Below are 19,622 nucleotides of genomic sequence, written 5' to 3' on the forward strand. Positions count from 1 at the left end.
AGAACTGCGAAGCGAATTGTGGACCTCTATCAGAGACAACATCAGAAGGTAGACCATGTAGCTTAAAAACATTCTCAACGACAGTCTGGGCGGTCTCCTTGGCGGAGGGGAGTTTGGGTAGAGGAATAAAATGCGCTGCTTTAGAGAAGCGGTCGATGACAGTGAGGATAACGGTATTTCCAGCCGACGGGGGAAGACCCGAAATGAAATCAAGGGCGATATGGGACCAAGGGCGTGAGGGAATGGGGAGGGGTCTAAGAAGGCCGGCCGGAGGGGAGTTCCCAGATTTCGTCTGCGCGCACACCGCGCAGGCGGCTACAAAACTACGAGTGTCCCGTTCGCGGGAGGGCCACCAGAACCGTTGGCCTATGGAAGCCAGGGTGCCCCTAACGCCGGGATGGGCAGCTAATTTGGACGTATGAGCCCACTGGAGGACAGCCGGACGGACGGATGCAGGGACGAAAAGAAGATTGGAGGGGCATCGACGGGGAGTGGCGGAGTGAGAAAGAGCTCGTTTGACTAGTCTCTCGATTCCCCAGATGGCCGCACCAATCACACGCCCCTCGGGGATAACGGGAACGTGTGACTCGGAGCACTCTGAGGAATCGAAGAGGCGGGACAGAGCATCAGGCTTGACGTACTTCGAGCCGGGTCGGTAGGAAATAGAAAAGTCGAAACGGGTGAAAAATAATGCCCAACGAGCTTGACGGGCACTCATCCTCCTCGCAGAACGAATATATTCGAGATTCCTGTGATCCGTCCATACCAAGAAAGGAACGCAGGAACCTTCTAGCCACTGACGCCATTCACTTAGCGCGAGGCGGATAGCGAGTAGTTCACGATTACCCACGTCGTAATTACGCTCGGAGGGAGTTAGTCGGTGCGAGAAATAAGCGCAGGGGTGGATCTGACCATCGGAGGCAGATCGCTGGGAGAGTATAGCTCCAACGCCTACTTCGGACGTGTCAACCTCGACTATGAACTGTTTGGAGGGGTCAGGGGTCATTAGGATGGGAGCGGACGTGAAAAGGGTCTTCAGGCGGTCAAAAGCGCGCTGGGCGGACTCGGTCCATTCAACACTGGACTTGACAGAGGTAAGGGCGGTTAGGGGCGCTGCGACCTGACTGTAGTTGCAAATGAAGCGACGGTAAAAATTGGCGAACCCCAAGAAACGCTGAGAGGGGGCGCGAGAATCAGGAACTGGCCAGTCAATAACCGCCTTAACCTTAGCGGGGTCCATGCTAATGCCCTCCCCTGAAATGACCGATCCCAAAAAGGTGACCGAGCGCGCGTGAAAGCAGCATTTCTCCGCCTTGACGAACAGCCTATTCTCGAGAAGCCTTTGAAGAACGCGGCGAACCTGCTGGACGTGCACCTGGAGGGAGGGCGAGAAGATAAGAATGTCATCAAGATAGACGAAAACAAATATATTTAGCATGTCTCTAAGAACATCATTTACCAACGCCTGAAAGACCGCGGGGGCGTTTACAAGGCCGAACGGGAGAACGCGATACTCAAAGTGCCCAAGGGGCGTGTTAAACGCGGTCTTCCATTCATCCCCCTCCTTTATGCGAATTAAGTGATAGGCGTTGCGAAGGTCCAACTTCGTGAAGAATTTGGCGCCCTGCAAGACCTCAAAGGCCGATGACATGAGGGGTAATGGATAACGGTTCTTAATAGTTATCTCGTTAAGGCCCCGATAGTCTATACAGGGGCGCAAGGAACCATCCTTCTTCTTAACGAAGAAGAACCCGGCGCCCGCGGGAGAGGATGAGGGGACTATGGTACCTGCGTCCAGGGACTCCGATAGATATTTTTCAAGAGCTTCGCGTTCCAGCCTCGACAGGGAATACAGTCTACCACGAGGTGGCGTAGTGCCCGGGAGAAGGTCGATGCTACAGTCATAGGGACAGTGAGGGGGGAGAGAAGCGGCCCGCGAACGGCTGAAAACCATCCGCAGATCGTGATACTCCTCCGGCACCCCAGACAAATCCCCTGGATCTTCCTGAAACACAGAGACAGAGGACACAGGAGGAATGGCAGAGGTTAAACAGTTGACATGACAAGACACATTCCAAGAGAGGATGGTACCCCTTATCCAGTTAATCTGGGGATTATGAAGTATTAGCCAGGGATGCCCTAAAACTACTGGGAAATAAGGAGAATGAAAAGTTAAAAAGGATATGGTCTCACGGTGGTTACCGGAGATAGTGAGTGTTAAGGGTGGAGTCTCATGGTTAACCCTCGGGAGAGAGCTTCCATCTAGAGCAAATAGGGGAGAGGGTGCATCTAACTCCATCAGGGGAATACCTTGCGCACGAGCCCATGACTCATCCACGAAATTGCCCTCGGCCCCGGAGTCGATCAGAGCCCTGCAGGAGGCAGAGGAGCCAGGCCAGCGAAGATGGATCGAGAAGGTGGTGCAAGAGTTAGGAGGAGAGACTAGAGTGGTTGCGCTCGCCAGAAGCCCTCCCCTCACTGACGAGCTCTGTCTTTTAACGGGCACACGGCGAAGGTGAAGCGCAATACATGCAGAGTCGATTGACCACTCTTCGCTCTCGCTCTGCAGCGGAAATGCGGATGCCGCCCAGTTGCATGGCCTCAGGTTCAGAGGAGGGAAGTGCCAGGGGATCGGCGGGCGGAGGAGCCAGTAGGGCGGACTCCAGACCCCGAGCGCGGCGGCGCTGGTCAAAACGCTTCTCGATGCGTAAGGCCAAGTCGATCAGTGCATCCAGGCGAGTAGGGACCTCCCTGGACAATATCTCATCCCTTATACCCCCGTGGAGCCCCTCCAGAAAACGAGCGAGCAGCGCCGGTTCATTCCAGCCACAGGAGGTTGCCAGAGTGCGGAACTCGATAGAAAAGTCTGTAACTGAGCGCTTACCCTGGCGCAGAGAAGACAAGAGGCGGGAGGCCTCCTCCCCGTAGACAGACCGGTCGAAGACACGGATCATCTCCTCCTTGAAGAGGGAAAAACGCTCAACACACACGGCCCTTGACTCCCAGACTGCCGTTCCCCACTGGCGAGCCCGTCCGGAGAGGAGAGAGATAACGTAGGCGATCCTGGCCCTGTCTCCAGAATAGGTGGACGGCTGGAGGGAAAACACAACCTCGCATTGGATTAAAAATGAATGGCACTGGGTGGGCTCACCGGAATAGCACGGCGGGTTGTTAATGCGAGGCTCCGTGGAGTGAACGGATCCGGACAGGGCTGGCGGATTGAGACTACACTGGTGGAGTTGTTTAGCCAGATCCGTCACCTGAGCCGCCAGCGTCTCCACGGCCTGTCTCGCGGCCGATAATTCCTCCTCGTGCTTACCCAGCATAACTCCCTGGATCTCGACGGCCGTCTGGATCGGATGCTCTCTTGCTGGGTCCATAGTTGGCCAGATTATTCTGTCGTGTGGAAAGAGGACCAGAGAGAGCAATTCGTGGAGCAAATATTGTCTTTAATGATCAAACACAGGAGCTTGAGAATAATAGGGAATGCAAACAGAAAAAATCCCAAAGGGAAAAACTGGAACCAAAACTCGTCCTTGTTCAAAAGGAGAAAGCAAAAGCCACCGGCCGCCCCGGCGGATTGAGTACGGTGGACAGCTCCGCAACCTCACAGTAGAGAGAGAGAGATCGGCAGGTCAGGAGACGAGCAGCGGCTAAACTTCCAGGCTCACACTCACAGCACCCCGAACAAACAGGACTAAGACTGGGACAAACGACAGGGGATAAGACATACCAGTTAAGCGTATTTTAGGGGAATAATCTGGCAAGGCAGGTAGGGAGGAAAGGGAAAGAAGTAGGAGTGTTAATCAGAGGAGAAGAGGAAACAGGTGCGGGAAGCCAAGCGCAAAGAGTAGCGCAATGAGGAGCATCTGAAGGAGATTAACGAGAGAAGAAAGATTAGTGCAAAGCAGGAGAAGAGAAGAAAAAGCATCAGAGAGGGGAGGGGAAGAGGGGAAAGGGAACCAGGATCATGACAGTTTTTCTTACCTTTCTGGACATGGACAGTGGACCGTACACACAGCTTCACTGGAGGGTCAGAAAGCTCTCGGACTAAATCTAAAATATCTTAAACTGTGTTCCAAAGATAAACGGAGGTCTTACGGGTTTGAAACAACATGAGGGTAAGTTATTAATTACATAAATTTGCAAATTGGGCGAACTAACCCTTTAATCTTTTTTTTTTTGTTGTTGTTGTTGTTTACAAAAAGTTACAGTCAAAGGAATTGTGATTGTCCTTTAGGTTAATCATTTGAAATAATAAAAACAATATGTTCAAACTTTTGACTACTTTCTTTAATAACAACATAACACAATATTTTTACTTTTACTTTCAGTACTTGAGTAGTAAATTTTAAAATAGACTACTTGCAATACTTAAGTACAAAAAATGTTGAATACTTTAGTACTTCTACTTAAGTGTGGTGCTTAAAGAGCACTTCAACTTCTACTCAAGTCACTTTTTTGATAGAGCATTTGTACTTTTACTCAAGTCTGCATTCAATGACTACATCTCTCAAATTTCATGAATTCTTTTCTCACTCAGAAACAAAACTCTGCTTACATACTGTTTTCAAAACTGTTAAACTTATGTTCAAAACAATAACATACAAAACTGAATAAGACAGCAGTTTGCTACATTTCTACAGTAATATTTGAATGAAATATATTTTAAATCTTAAAATTAAATGAAATAATAACAATTGGACAGTTAGTAGATTAGCATTACGATTGTATCACTATCAGGGGATGGTCTGTATACAAATTCTTCTATTTTGTAATTACTTAAAAAAAAATGTTGAATGTGAAATGAACTGCTTTGCCAAGCTGAAAGTTGGTTAGAATAACTGTGTGAAGAGTTTTGCAAAAGTGACCTAAGTATTGAGAAATGTGTCCTAGCATCTGTAAAAAACTGTAATGCAAAATCATCATGACATTTTTAGGGTTAAACTTTGCAAATTGTGTAATATTTCATGTCTCCTTATTCTCTTTTTCTTTTGCAGCTTTTGTAGAATAATTGAATTAAATTAATGTATACATCTCCAATAAATCATGAAAATAACGTACCCAGACTTAAAGATTATTAATAAAAATAAAAAAATAAAATAAAAACTTGAGTGATAAGACTTATTTACTCATAAGCAAAAATGTAATGATCGTGTTTACTGTTATATAAAAGTTGAATGCTTTTGAATTCAAATGAATATCAATGTTTTCTATATGGGCTTTTGGTTACAAATTGAATGACAGATGTGAACATTAAAATTTTTAAAATGCACAATGAATATTTACAGTTTTTCTCATTTGCTAAGACATGCTAAATTAAACTGGGATCCGCTTGATCTTCATCATCACATTATTAGCACAGCAGAAGTCTTCTCTTGCAAATGTTTGAACACTTTTTCATTTGTTTCACACATTGTTCACACCCTTTTTCAAAATAGTTACCACAGATCTCATTGAAAGGCCCCAAACTCTATTGGATTCACTGTGTTGAACAAAAGAAAAAAATCTATTCACAGCTGATAGAAACTACTTTCGTAATTATAAATCTCTATGCACCTGTGTGAAACTCATTTGCACAACTCTTCAATCAGCAATCAGTCCTCATCCATCTATAAAAGATGCCACCTCTGTGTTGCTATCTGCAAGAATGGATCAAAGAGGCCATAGGCACGGAAGGAGAGTAAGAGGCCATGGCAGAGGGGCCCGAGGAAGAGGAGTTTGTATGCGTGGTGGAGGAGCTGCAGCAGCAAGAGGACAAAATCGAGCTCAAGTTTCAAATGAAATTCGGGCAACAATTATTGACCATGTCATCAATCATGGCTTGTCCTTTAGAAAGGCTGGATAAAAGGGTCCAGCCCATTCTGAGTCGGAGCACTGTGGCATCTATTGTCAGGCTTTTGCAGATGTAATGCAGATGTTTTATCAATCCCATTTATGTGACTGTCATACAGTAATGTCAATTGACATGCTTTTTGCTTTTACTTTATAGAATCCACACATTGCCACACACTGGTGGCAGAGGAAAGATATTTAGTATTGAACAGGAGTCTGCCATTGTAGATATGATAGTGGCAAACAATGCAATCAGACTGCGTGAAATCCATGCAGCAGTAAATGCAGATCAGGGAGCATTTTGAAATATAAACAGTGTGAGTTTGGCAACTATAGATCGAGTCCTTAAACCAAACCATGTAAGAATGAAGCAGCTGTACAGAGTTCCATTTCAAAGAAACTCTGACATCGTAAAGGAGGCACGATTCCAGTATGTGCTGGTACAGATTTTTTTTGTAATACCTTGTTTACCATAGTTACATGCGACTGGAATAATTTGCTCTTTCTCTTAGAGAATAATGGAGTTTGAAGCTGAAGGGGCACATCACAAATTCATTTTTGTGGATGAAGCCGGCTTCAACCTCTGTAAAGTGAAGTGACGCGGGAGGAACATCATTGGGCAGAGGGCCACTGTCACAGTGCCAGGTCAGAGGGCTGCCAATATCACCATGTGTGCTGCCATCTCCAATGATGTAGTCCTTTGCCACATACCAACTATTGGCCCATACAATACAGAACGCCTCATCACATTTCTTGATGCATTGAAGAGAGTTGACCAAGAGAGAGGGCTGTTGAGGCCTGGCATGACTCTGTATGTCATAATTTGGGACAATGTGGCTTTCCACCACTCTTGCCTTGTGAATGAATGGTTTGCAGCACAGCCTCGTATTATGATACAATTCCTCCCTGCATACTCTCCTTTTCTGAACCCAATCGAGGAGTTCTTCTCTGCTTGGAGGTGGAAGGTGTATGATCACCGGCCATATGAGCAGATGCCCCTCCTGGAGGCAATGAATGCTGGTTGCCTGGCAATAGGTGCAGAGGACTGCCAGGGATGGATACGCCATGCAAGGAGGTATTTCCCTCGGTGCATTGCAAGGGAAAACATTCAATGCGATGTTGATGAGAACCTGTGGCATAATCGTCAAAAACGAATGGACTAAATGTGAAAGATAAAATGTATCTTTTTTTTTCATCTGTAAAAAACTGTAATGCCATTATCTTTATCAGAAACACAGACAGTATCAGACAGTAAGTTATGTGAGCATGAAAAATGTTTGCAAAGCTTCATTACAGTTTAAAGGAAAATGCCACCATTTTTCCATATTCCACTGTGTTCTTTCCTCAATTAAGAAGAGTTGGTACAAGTCACCTTTATTTATATGATATTTTAAACAAAATACAAGGGGATTTTAAACAAGGTATTTCCACCCATAAGTTTCCTTTTTGGTAGCTTTTTTTTTCCAGTATCCATTTGAGTTTGTAAAGTATCATATTTCATATTGATGGCTGCATTTTGTATTTTGTTGTCCATTGTGTAATGATTGAAAGAATAAATTAATTTGACCAAGTTGTGGTGTTTGATGTAAATTCAATTCAACTTTATTTGTATAGAGCTTTTTACAATACAAATCGTTACAAAGCAACTTTACAGAAAATTATGTTTCTACAATATTTAGTAGTAGCTAGTAGAAATTGGTCACAGGTCGGAGCGGACCACAGATGTCGTGAGTCTCGCCCCTCCCTAGTTTCCACCTCGAGGAGGTCCCAAGAACACCCCAATGACCAGACACACGAGAGAGAGTGAGTATAATTAAAACAAACTTTATTAAAAAAGGTGTGAAGGGAAGGGAAAAGGGAATCTAAAATCCACTCTCGGGGCCAGAGAGTATAGGTCCGAGTCGCTTCTGACTCTGTCACGGGGACTCTCAGGTAAGCCTGTAGGTAATTTGTGTCCTTTCCTTCACGTGACTCCACAGGGTTTTTCTCAGTAGTGCCTTTGTGTTTCTCCTGCAGGAGAACCGTCGGTGGGGCCCTTCCAGTCCCTGCACGCAGAATAAAGAAGGTAAGTAATTCTGATGAATTAAGTGGGGTGCGTACCTGACGCCGTTCGCCACGAGATTCTGGGTCCGCGGTTGGAAACGCCTAAAAGGTCTACTGGTAAGTATGCAAGAAAGATACACAATCCTTAACTTCAATTTTCGTCCAGGTAAACCCTACGGATGGAGTTTGCTGGTGAGTATGCAAGGGCAATGCACTGGTATTTCACTCGGGACGTACAGGTGAGTATGCAGAAGGACAACTGGGTCTTTATTTTGGACGTACAGGTGAGTATACAAGGGCAACTAGAGCTTGACTCTGGGCATACAAGTAAGTATACAAGGACAATACGCTGGCTCTTAGCTTTGGGCGTACAGATGAGTATACAAGGGCAATATGCTGACTCTTAGCTGTGGGCGTACAGAAGGGCATACAAAGAGCAACTGGAGTTGGACTTCGAGCATGCAGGTAAGTTTACAAGGGCTATACACTGGCTCTTAGCTGTGGGCGTACAGAAGAGTATACAAAGGGCAACTGGAGTTTGACTTTGGGCGTACAGGTAAGTATACAAGGGCAATACGCTAGTTCTTAGCTTTAGGCGTACAGAGGGGTATACAGGGGCAACTGGAGCTTTGCTCTGGGCATGCAGGTGGGTATACAATGACAATATTGAATGGATACAACTCACAGACCCTCGAAGAAGTGGACGTCAGGCTTTAGCCCTTTTCAGCTCGGGAGTCTAGAGAAGGTGTATATGTCACGACAACTGTGGTCTTCTTCACCGGGGCAGACTTCCCAGACCAACACTCAACAGGGTCACCTCCAACCGTGGAAACACTCCCACGATGACTCAGAGCCTCAAGCTCAGACCTGTAGGACTGGTAACAGACAGACAGAGTTCCTTCACAAATTTACTTAGCTTCAGTGAATATATGGAGAAAGACACACCACCTCTCGAATTTGACCAAGAGTGGATAGAAGTACAGATTGAAGTTGCTGCACGTTGGGCCTTCCACGGCCTCAGCTGGTGCCACCACGCTGGGTGACTTCAGGTAGGTTTGTGCCACCGGGTATGTACCTCAGGAATGACTCGAACGCTTCCCTCTCCTCTCTTCCAGACAACGGACCAGAGATCTAGACAGGGGCGAACCTCTGAAAGCACTCCACAAACAGGTATTCATACACAAGGGCTACACAGCTGGATGTTCATATAGCAGCCAACAATTCTGGAACAGCAGCTACGCTTATTATGTCTCTATTTGTTTCTCTGTTATGTCAAGGATTTACACCTAATCCAGAACACCTAAGAAGAGATGATGCCAAACCCTCAGATGAAGCTAACCCTGGAACATCATATAGAAGTGTGATTGCATCATATGATTATTGTTGTTAATATATAATATTGTAGAAACTTCATTTTTCGGTAAAGTTGCTTTGCAATGATTTGTATCGTAAAAAGTGATATACAAATAAACTTGAAATAAATTGAATAGACTTTTCACCATATTTTCAGTAGTAAGTAAGAGTAAATAGAAAGTAAACAGACCTCACTGTTTTATTTGCCATTTCATAAGACCATTCTCTGAAATATGATATCCGATCAGATAAACTGCTGTTCTCATCTATTAAAGCAAATATACAGCTTTAATGAATCACTTTACAGTGACTATATTTTTGTTAGTTTGCTTTTATTTAAAATAGTAGTAATCAGCTATGAATATTACACTGAAATTCACATGAAACACAATGACACATCAAAAATGAGGATTATTCAGAATCAAGTCTTACTTACCAAATAAGGACTGATTGAAAGACGTTTTCATTGGTGTTCAACAAGCTGCACACTGTGACTACTGGGTATAAATAAAGCTGATTTCAAGCAATGAACTGAGTATACAGCAAATATTACAGCCTGCTTAGTTGAATTTTGGTTCACTTGGTATGACCTTTTTATTTCTTTTCCATTTTAAGTGTTTTTAAACTTGTCGATGTATATTATTAGTTACATTACATTTAATGTTGTTGATATAGGACTTCATCAGCATGTGGATTTCTACAGCATTCCTTCTTTTTGTGCTGGTTGTTAATGGAGGTAAATTAACAAAATAGACTGAATTTCCCTGCAGATGATGTGGTTTGCAGTTTCTGTTTTTACATTCACACTTTTCATCAATCTCTTGATACAAATGCCAAAATTTTATTCAATATTTTTGCAGAATCATACAAGTTTGGTGTAACCTGCCCCGATGACTGGGAGAGATTTGAAAAACAATGCTTTAAATATTTCAGCGACTTAAAACCATGGATTGAAGCAGAGGTAAGTTAGTGTTCTCTGTAATGTAGATACCGTTTTGGTCAAAAGTTTACATACACTATTCATTATCTTCAAAACGCAAATTATTTTTTTATTTTATTTTTTTACCAAAATAAGAAGGATCATACAAAATGCATATATTTTTTTTGTACTGACCCAAATAAGATATTTCACACAAATATGTTTACATTCCTCAAGAGAAAATAATAAATGAATTTATAAAAAATTACCCACTTCAAAAGTTCTTGATACTGTCATGTTATCTCTGGATGATCCACAGTTTATTTTTTTGATGGTTGTTCATGAGTCCCTTGTTTGTCCTGAACAGTTAAACTGCCTGCTTTTCTTAAGAAAAATCCTTCAGGTCCCACACATTCTTCAGTTTCCATCACCTTTTGTGTATTTGAACCCTTTCCAACAATGACTGTATGATTTTGAGATCCATTTTTTCACACTGAGGACAGCTGAGGGACTTATAACTACTACAAAAAGTTCAAATGCTCACTGATACTCTGGAAGGAAACGTGATGCATTAAATCTTTATTCTCACAGAAACACTGTATTGACCTTGGAGGAAACCTTGCAGCTGTCCACAATGCACCCACTAACATCTTCCTAAAAGGCCTTGTGAGAAAATATAGCAATAACTTCCCCCGTACCTGGATTGGTGCTCATGATGCAATCAAGGTAGCTGGTTTTTCATTTCCCTTCAAATATAAGTCAACCACTGTCAGATAAAAGTAGTACTTTAAGTATTATTGAAATTAAATGAACAGTAAATGTTATTCAAATTAAATATTGTTGGGCTTTTTCAGATGTATTGGTTGTGATATTTCTAATAGTTCGAAGGCTTGTTTGCACTGCCCTAACAAACACCAGAAGCAGCTTCACATTAAAAATTAAATGTGTATATTAGCCAATCAGAGTTCTTATTTAAAGATAAAAAGGAAAATAAAATTACAAGCCTCAACAGTTGGAAACAACACCAAGTTTGATAAAGTTAATGTAATGTTCTTTAGAACTTTTTCTGGCTTTGGAGTGACGGATCAAGGTTTGACTACAATGACTGGCAAAGGGGTGAACCAAATAATGGATATCGAGGAGATGAACATTGTGTGGAAATAGGCTATGGAGGTAATCTATACACGTTGTCCATATATTTAAAGCTATTTACCATTTTTTTATTTAGTATAAAACATGAACTGTAAAGGTGGTTTTAAACCTTGCACATTTTATTACAGATTTATATTCATGGCTTTCTCTTTGAACTAAAGCATGATTGACAATTTATTTGAAAAATGCATCTGAATTTCCACAGGTGACAGACGCTGGAATGATGCACACTGCGATACTACTCTCAATTACATCTGTCAGACAGAATTAAAATTGTAAACTAATATCTCATGTCTGTCCATCACCAATTTCTAAAGTCTCCAAATTGCTTGTTGTAACAGACATGCTTTGAATTTGAATTTGAATGTCAATCTTTGCAAAACCAAAATAAAAAAATAATCTTTAAACTACAAATGTACATCTCTCTTTGTTTCTGGCCCTAATTCACTCTCTATGAGTTTTTTATTTTCTAAATTAATTTTGATTGTCTGAGCTTTAAGGCATAAAATGACTGCAGGGGAACTTCAGGGGGGTTCGGGTGCCAGGGGTAAAAACCACCACAATTATTGACTTAAAATACATCATTAGCGATATTACATATGACACTATTATATTATATGGAATAAATAAAACAAGGAACAACAGGGAAGTTGACTCAAAAGTTTTCTATTCATAATCAATTCCAATTCATTTCCTTCAATTCAGTACATTACATTTAACACAGAAAAAGAAAAGAAAAGAAATAACTGGAAATAAAATAATAAACCACAATTATATTGCCAAGCCGAGGAACATTTACCTTTTAAATACCTTACAAATATAAATGAGTGACAAATAAATCTGCAAATAATTAAACAATTAAAAAATTCCAACAATTAAGCTCACCTTGTCACTCATTAAACTACTGGGCCTGAAACGTAATTCAAAACATCACACAATAATTACAACTGAAATCGGCAACTTGAGCACCAACATAAATAAAATGAAAATTTCCCTACACCAAAAAACTCCTGAAAACACACTACATATAATGCCCTGAATTAGCATTGAAATCACCATCATAACTTCACAACCAATTGGAAAAAGCTCTCTCTCTCTCAAAAACTCCATTTACACGCAAATTACTTCCAGTAACTTCTTAATGCTTTACAAAATTCAATGAGGGAATCACATTCCTCAAAATAGGAATCGTAAGCATTAATACACAAAAGACCGCAGCATTAAATGTAGTATGAACACATTAATGCAAAGAGGGCTACCACAACACTCACAAACCGTGCGCTAGTGTGACCATGACCTGGAATGACCCGCACGCCTAACCAAGGCGAGAGAGAGAGAGAGCGAGAAAGACGCAATCATACTTCTTTAAATAACTTCCTACCTGGTTTCCCGTATATACGCTTAAGAGCGACACCCCCAGTACTAAATAGAAACCACAAATCAGTGACAACGGTCACATTCTTCCCCCCATGGAAAAACATGCCCTAATGTTCTGCAATATACTCATTACAGGAAAATGTCAATACATGAAACCCTGCAACAACAATCGCATAAAAAAACACTAGTTCCATCATTCAGAATTATCATTACACTCATTTCCAAATAATCTGGCATTGCAATAAGTAGTACTAGCTAAGCCAGGACATAATTTAATCAAAACCCTAGAAAATCCTCATCTTCTAACTCCTCAGTAAAAATCTTCAAGACTCCCTCCATTTCCTTACGATCCAACTCTGCAGCAGAGGGGAAGGCAGGCTTCAAATTGCACACATGGACTGTACGCAAGTCTTTTCCATTGTCTTCATGTACAACCCAATAATTTACTGGACCTAATTTTTCTACAATTCGATAAGGCCCAATCCATTTTGCTGCAAAGTTAGCTGATTTATTTAAGGGTTCACCCATTCGGTTGTCACCACATGGCCAAGAAACTTAATTACTGTTAAACAGAAATGACATTTCTGAAGTTTAAGGGTTAGTCCTGCCTCTTGCAAACACTTCAAAACCCTTTGGAGATCTTGTATATGCTGACTGAAATTTGATGAATAAATGACTATGGGCCCTATCTTGCACCCAGCGCAATTGACTTTGTACACCGACGCATGTGTCATTCCTATTTTGCACCTGCGCAAAGCGCGCTTTTCCCTCCACAGAAGCACGTCGCTAAACTAGTGAATGAACTTGTGCTCCCTGGGCGGTTCAGCGCAAAAAAGGAGGCGTGTTCCGGCGCAAACGATCCCTGGTGCTATTTTGCTGTTCCATTAAACAATTGCGCCACTGACCAGAAAAAACCTAGTCTAAAGTCAGTGGCGCGTTGCGCGTTGTTCATTATGCTATTTTAAGGGCGCATGCTTGACCATAATGTATAGCGTGCACAACGTGCATACACTTTGCTCATGTAATCTACACAGATGCAACAGTTATTTTTGCAAATCATAAATTGTTACACTAAAAAAATATTAACACATGAGATGACGGAAATCATTGTGGTGTGCCACGAAGATGTGAAAAAATAGGCATAAATCTAGCTTACAAATTATTCAGGCTAATTGTAGTAATTAAGGATCAGACCTGTTTGAGGTCATATATGTATATAAGGACATCTGACAAATTGGTTTGTCCGTCAAGAACCAGTGGGTTTCTCCCATCCCCATACAACACAACTTCTCTGTCTTTCACTGCTCTTACAAGAACATCAGTCTCCTCGGCTGTGAACCGCTCCTTGCGTGCGCCTGGTAAATACGCCATAATAATAGCAATCCATAATGGAACTTGCGCACCTGCTTTTAAAGGAAATGTTGGATGACGCTCTGATTGGTTTATTTCACGTTACGACCAAACCACAACTATGAATAATGAAGCTACTTCAGACCAACCCATTTTAGATTTGCGCCAGGCGCAAGAGCGATTTATCCCGCCGGGAAAACAGCAACAGCGCCGAGACCCGCCCACAAAGTTACTTGCGCTTTGCGCTTTGACACTTGCGTTTCAGATCGTTAAAATAGGGCCCTATGTCATCTAGATAAACTAAACAACACTGTCCTAAACAGTCAGCCAACACCCTATTCATAAGCCTTTGAAAGGTAGCTAGAGCATTCTTTAAACCAAAAGGTAACTCTTTGAAATCATACAACCCAAAAGGGGACACAAAAGCAGTATTAGCCATACTGTCTGGGTCCATTGCCACTTGCCAGTACCAGCTGTTCAGATCAAGTGTACTAAACACACTGGCTCCAGCAAGGGACTCCCACAGTAGGAAGAGGGAATGCATCACTTTCACTCACAGCATTTAATCATCAGTAATCAACATAAAACCTTTGGCCTCGATCTTTTTTAGGAACTAGTACAATAGGAGATGCCCAAGGAGAATAAGATGGCTGAATAATGTCTCATGTAAGAATATTGTCGATTTGTTCCCGAACTATTTCGTTTTTATGTACAGGTAACCTATAGGGCTTTTCCGCAACAACCACATCTGAATTTACAACAATCTTATGCTGGACTAGATGAGTTCTACCAAGAGTAGGAGTACATACTTCAGGATGATCAAACAAAAGAGTAAAAAGAACATGAGACTCTCTGGCTAATTACTCTCATTGACCTTGCTTTGCACTAACTCCACAAGTTCTAGACCAGTTTCTTCCTGCACATAATTCTCCATATACTCACTTGCTGACCACTCGATCTGGACAGGAGGGATTGAGGAATAAAGAGAAGCAGTAGGCTTACCATCAACAGGTGGTGTACACGACCTCCATGAATCCTCTGAGGTAATTGGAATTGGAATCCTCTGAGGTAATTGGAATTGGAATCCTCTGAGGTAATTGGAATCCTCTGAGGTAAAGGGGAAAACACGATTTTTCAGGTCCCCAAAGAAACTGTACAACTGATCTTTAATATTAAGCTGCAAACCAGTCAGCCCTATGAAATCTGAGCTGGATCCATTACCCCATAACATTTGTCCTGCATACATTTTTATCTTTAATGTGTGGGCATTTGAAGACCAGTGCCTCATTTCCAGTGTCAGAAGTAGACCTGCCATGCCAGCTTTTATAGAGAACAGTGCAGGACCTCATGGAACAAACAATCGGCTACTTGCAAAGGAAGCAAAAGATTCTCCTTTCTCCCACCTGCGGTCTTAAAGCTACTAATGATCAACTAAGGACCAACAATGCTCAAATTGTCTGTTTCCAGTCAAGGAGGAGAGTTACTAAACCCCTAACAAAGCATTAAGTGAAGTGATTACGTGACTCAACAACAGATAACCTCTGTTCTGAAATACTCCCACTCATCAGAAAATCTAACCATAAACTAACATTTTATTCTGTTTCTCTGGACACAAGACCATTGGACCAGTCACACTGAGACATGTAAACAGATATATGATGAACATTATGTTTTTTTTAGGGCTGGTAATTTAACACGTTAATTAGAATAATTAATAATGGAGAAAAATAACGTGGTAAAATAATTAACGCATTTAACTTTCCCCGCCCCAGATCATCTGTCATTTCATAGTCGACTGATGACTAATATGAGGCAGGGCAACAACTTACTGCGTGATGGGGCCTAGAAAATATCAAATCTGTAAATGTTATACAACAGTTCATTAAGTTAATATTGTGTTATTTTAGACACAATGTTGTCTGTTTTGCTCAATTCTGCCTACCAAAATATAGACAAATCAGAACTGTTCATCTCTGAGCAACCCACAGCGTCGTGTTGGCTTTGAAGTGGCGCTGCACAGACCGATTGGTGTATAACATCAGAGTACCACGAGAGCGTTTCAAAAAGTACAAGGAGTCGTCTGCTCTCTAAAGCAATTAACCATTCATTAAGAACCATTTACTTCACTCCTGAATGAATAAGCTATTTGAATGAATCAAATGGATGAATAAATGACTCGATAACTTAATCATTAAGACATTTACCACAACCTACTAGCAGTTTTAGTTTATTATTTAGAGTATCATTTCATTAAAGAAATAATTGTATATTTTCATAGTAATAATAATAAAATTAAGAAAATAAATTATCAAAGTTAGTTCACCAAACCAAAAATGATCATTCTTTCTTCATTTACTCACATGGTCCAAAAGAGTATATGTAAAAAATTAATGCTTTGCGCAACAATGACTTTAAATGATCTTTTTCAGATTAATTTCTCCGAATTCAATGTACAATTAATTCGATTAATTAATCATCACATCATGTAATTAATTAGATTTTTAAAAAATTTAATCGCTTACCAGCCCTAGTTTTTATATAATCATTCTGAGTGAACTGATAGGGAATAATATCTAAAGGAAAGGAAAAAGGTTCCCCACATCTTCACTCAGAGGTCTGTGAAAACATGTCTTGGTGTATTTGTATTGTCCATATCTCGGGAGATCAAAGTATTTGAGGTTCTTTCAGCCTTGCACTGTTACTTATGATATGATTTTCTTCTTTTTAGATATGGAGCATTTCTAAAAATTGTGACATCATTAAGGTATCATTTAGGCTCTTTTTAGAGCATGATGGGAAGAGAAGAAAATCATCTAAATCCTTAATCTCAGTGTCTCACTGTGACGAGTGGGGTGGGGCCAAGAGCCATGGGAACGGGTTGAGAAAAGAGGAGCTACGATAGTGCAGGATGAGAGAAGACCAGGCCTGAGTTTTATTTTATGTTACGGGGGACTTTAACAAAGCCACCTTCAGAACAATAGCTCCAAAATATTTTCAACACATCACCATCAACATGTGTGGTTATCGTTGATTACCTAGACTTGAACTTGTTCCGGGCAGTATCTGATGACAACAAAGTGGCGTACTCAGATATTGTAACGTGTTTCATCAGGAAGTGTGTAGACGTAGTGTCAACAAAAAAAGTCACTATCTACCCCAACCAAAAACCATGGAATAATAGTGATGCTTGAGCTGCCTTGTCAGTGTGGTCATCCGCTTTTAAATCCGGCAATGCTGATGATCTTAAACAAGCCAGTTACGATCTCAGGAAATCCATCAACTCTGTAAAAAGACAATATAAAAACAAAGTTGAAGAATAATTCAACTCCAACGATGCAAGAAGCATGTGGCAGGGCACCAATAACATCACAGATTTTAAGGAAATAAACCAGCTACTGTGAACATTGCCGAACTTTTATGCTCGTTCTGAGGCTCACAACACAGCCACACAGAGAGTGCTCCTGCAGCTGCTGCCCTCTCCATCTCTGTCTTGGATGTAACCCGAATCCTTCCGACAGGCGAATATCCGCAAGGCTTTGCGTCCTGCTGGCATCCCAGGCCATGTGCTCTGAGCATGCGCATTTTCACAGACATTTTCAACCTCTTCCTCTGTCTGTCTGTGGTTTCCTCATGCTTCAAAAAATCCACCATTGTGCCCATACCAAAGAAAAATTAAATCACATGCTTAAATGACTGGAGGCCCGTTGCTCTTATACACAAGTATTTTGAGAGACTTGTCAGAGACTACATCTGATCTGTGCTGCTTGCCTCACTGGATCAATTGTTCTACAGACGACACTATTGCTTTCACCCTACACACTGCTCTGTCCCACCTTGAAAATAAGAACACCTATGTGAGAATGCTGTTTATGGACTACAGCTCAGTATTTAACACCATTGGGCCTGTCACACTTGTTGTAAAGCTCCAGACTCTGGGACTAAACAGCAGACATGGGGACTTGTGACTTGGTGACTTGGACTCGAGTCGACTCGAGTCGCTATTTTTAGGACTTGAGACTTGACTCGGACTTGGAAGTTAAAGACTCGAGACTTGACTTGACTTGAGACACGATGACTTGAATGACTTGAGTGTTAATCACATTATGTTTTCAGTTTGAATATAAAATATATAAATTATTTTTTTATTTTTTTAAATAAAGTTGATTACTCAGCTGGAGCGCAGGCTGAGAATAGCGTCGTGACTGGATCAGGACACTATCATCGGTCATGTCCTCTCTACCTTACGCACACCACGCCCACTTAAATCAGATATCACATCACATCAACATGTCAGCCTGAGAGGTACCGAGGGTCATCGCTTTTGTCTTCAATAGTTCGCGCCTAAAAACGCGTGGAAAACGCTAGTCGCGCCGCTTTCTCCTTCTTTCCAAAGCGCTCGGACAGAAGTGCGCCTGGGCGTCTGTCTTTGCTAAGCATCCATGACACGCTCTCTCTCAATGAAGACGCGGAAATTTCAGCAAAGTATAAATGGATTTGCAGCACTAAAAATCGCTCGCAGTAGCTCTGCTACTAAATTCGTTTCAAAATGGCAATCCATATACAGCTATGAACAGCTGTTCCTTCATCTTAGCTGAGCTTTCAACGTTGATACGGGAAAAGGATGAAGCTGATTGGTTAGTTAGTGTCACATGACCTGCGGTGCGCTTGCGGCATTCTGAAAAGTTTAGATGTTTTTAACTCGATGCGGTGCGACGCGCGCGCGTTGCTTCCATTATGAGCGCGCATACCGCGCGCCTACATTGGAAATAAAGAACTTGCGCGCGCAAAATACGTGATGTGAACGGCCCCTAATGATCTGCTAGCAGGCCGTCAAAAAAACGCATTCCAGGGGCGGCGCTAGGGCTGGGCTAAGGGGGCATAAGCCCCGAATATTTTGTTACCTTGTTTTTCTCATAGAGCAAAACAATTAATCAGAAAAACAAATGTAGCTGCCGCGATTACCCAATCATGACAAGTGCATGAAACAACTTAAAATACGTCATATTTATATTCTGTAGCTACTGTGTATATATATATATATATATATATATATATATATATATATATATATATATATATATATACACAGTACAGAATATAAATATGACGTATTTTAAGTTGTTTCATACTTTTTTGTTATGTACAGTACAGACCAAAAGTTTGGACACACCTTCTCATTCAAAGAGTTTTCTTTGTTTTCATGACTATGAAAATTGTAGAGTCACACTGAAGGCATCAAGGGCTATTTGACCAAGAAGGAGAGTGATGGGCTGCTGCGCCAGATGACCTGGCCTCCACAGTCACCGGGCCTGAACCCAATCCAGATGGTTTAGGGGTGAGCTGGACCGCAGACAGAAGGCAAAAGGGCCAACAAGTGCTACGCATCTCTCGGGGAACTCCTTCAAGACTGTTGGAAGACCATTTCAGGTGACTACCTCCTGAAGCTCATCAAGAGAATGCCAAGAGTGTGCAAAGCAGTAATCAAAGCAGAAGATGGCTACTTTGAAGAACCTACAATATGAGGTTGTTTCAGTTGTTTCAGTTTTTTTGTTATGTATATAATTCCACATGTGTTAATTCATAGTTTTGATGC

The 19,622-nt window shown here is 41.7% G+C and overlaps 3 protein-coding genes across 3 annotated transcripts in view; 1 reads left to right on the top strand and 2 right to left on the bottom strand.

The window, feature by feature from the left end:
• LOC113109348 (myb-like protein U) overlaps positions 1 to 19,622 on the bottom strand; it is a 972,647-nt gene that overhangs the window by 151,890 nt on the left and 801,135 nt on the right. The window lies entirely within an intron of this gene.
• The window catches only part of LOC113109515 (transmembrane protein 8B-like), a 55,232-nt gene that overhangs the window by 4,363 nt on the left and 31,247 nt on the right, over positions 1 to 19,622 (bottom strand). The gene's annotated exons all lie outside the window — the stretch shown is intronic.
• On the top strand, positions 9,724 to 11,716 carry LOC113109992 (ladderlectin-like). Its single transcript, XM_026273948.1, has 6 exons — positions 9,724 to 9,814; positions 9,907 to 9,967; positions 10,092 to 10,192; positions 10,742 to 10,876; positions 11,209 to 11,323; positions 11,508 to 11,716. Exons 2-6 carry the CDS (start codon positions 9,919 to 9,921, stop codon positions 11,579 to 11,581), a joined length of 474 nt encoding a protein of 157 aa, XP_026129733.1. The 5' UTR covers positions 9,724 to 9,814; positions 9,907 to 9,918; the 3' UTR covers positions 11,582 to 11,716.

The sequence above is a fragment of the Carassius auratus genome, chromosome 1, assembly GCF_003368295.1.
Source record: "Carassius auratus strain Wakin chromosome 1, ASM336829v1, whole genome shotgun sequence".
Lineage (NCBI taxonomy): Eukaryota > Metazoa > Chordata > Actinopteri > Cypriniformes > Cyprinidae > Carassius > Carassius auratus.

Excerpts from the sequence above, each read along its gene's own strand:
- LOC113109992 (XM_026273948.1), top strand. The coding sequence starts at position 9,919 with ATGTGGATTTCTACAGCATTCCTTCTTTTTGTGCTGGTTGTTAATGGA. Across the intron at positions 9,968-10,091 it reads TGTGCTGGTTGTTAATGGAG|AATCATACAAGTTTGGTGTA; the intron begins GTAAATTAACAA and ends ATATTTTTGCAG. Across the intron at positions 10,193-10,741 it reads AACCATGGATTGAAGCAGAG|AAACACTGTATTGACCTTGG; the intron begins GTAAGTTAGTGT and ends TTATTCTCACAG.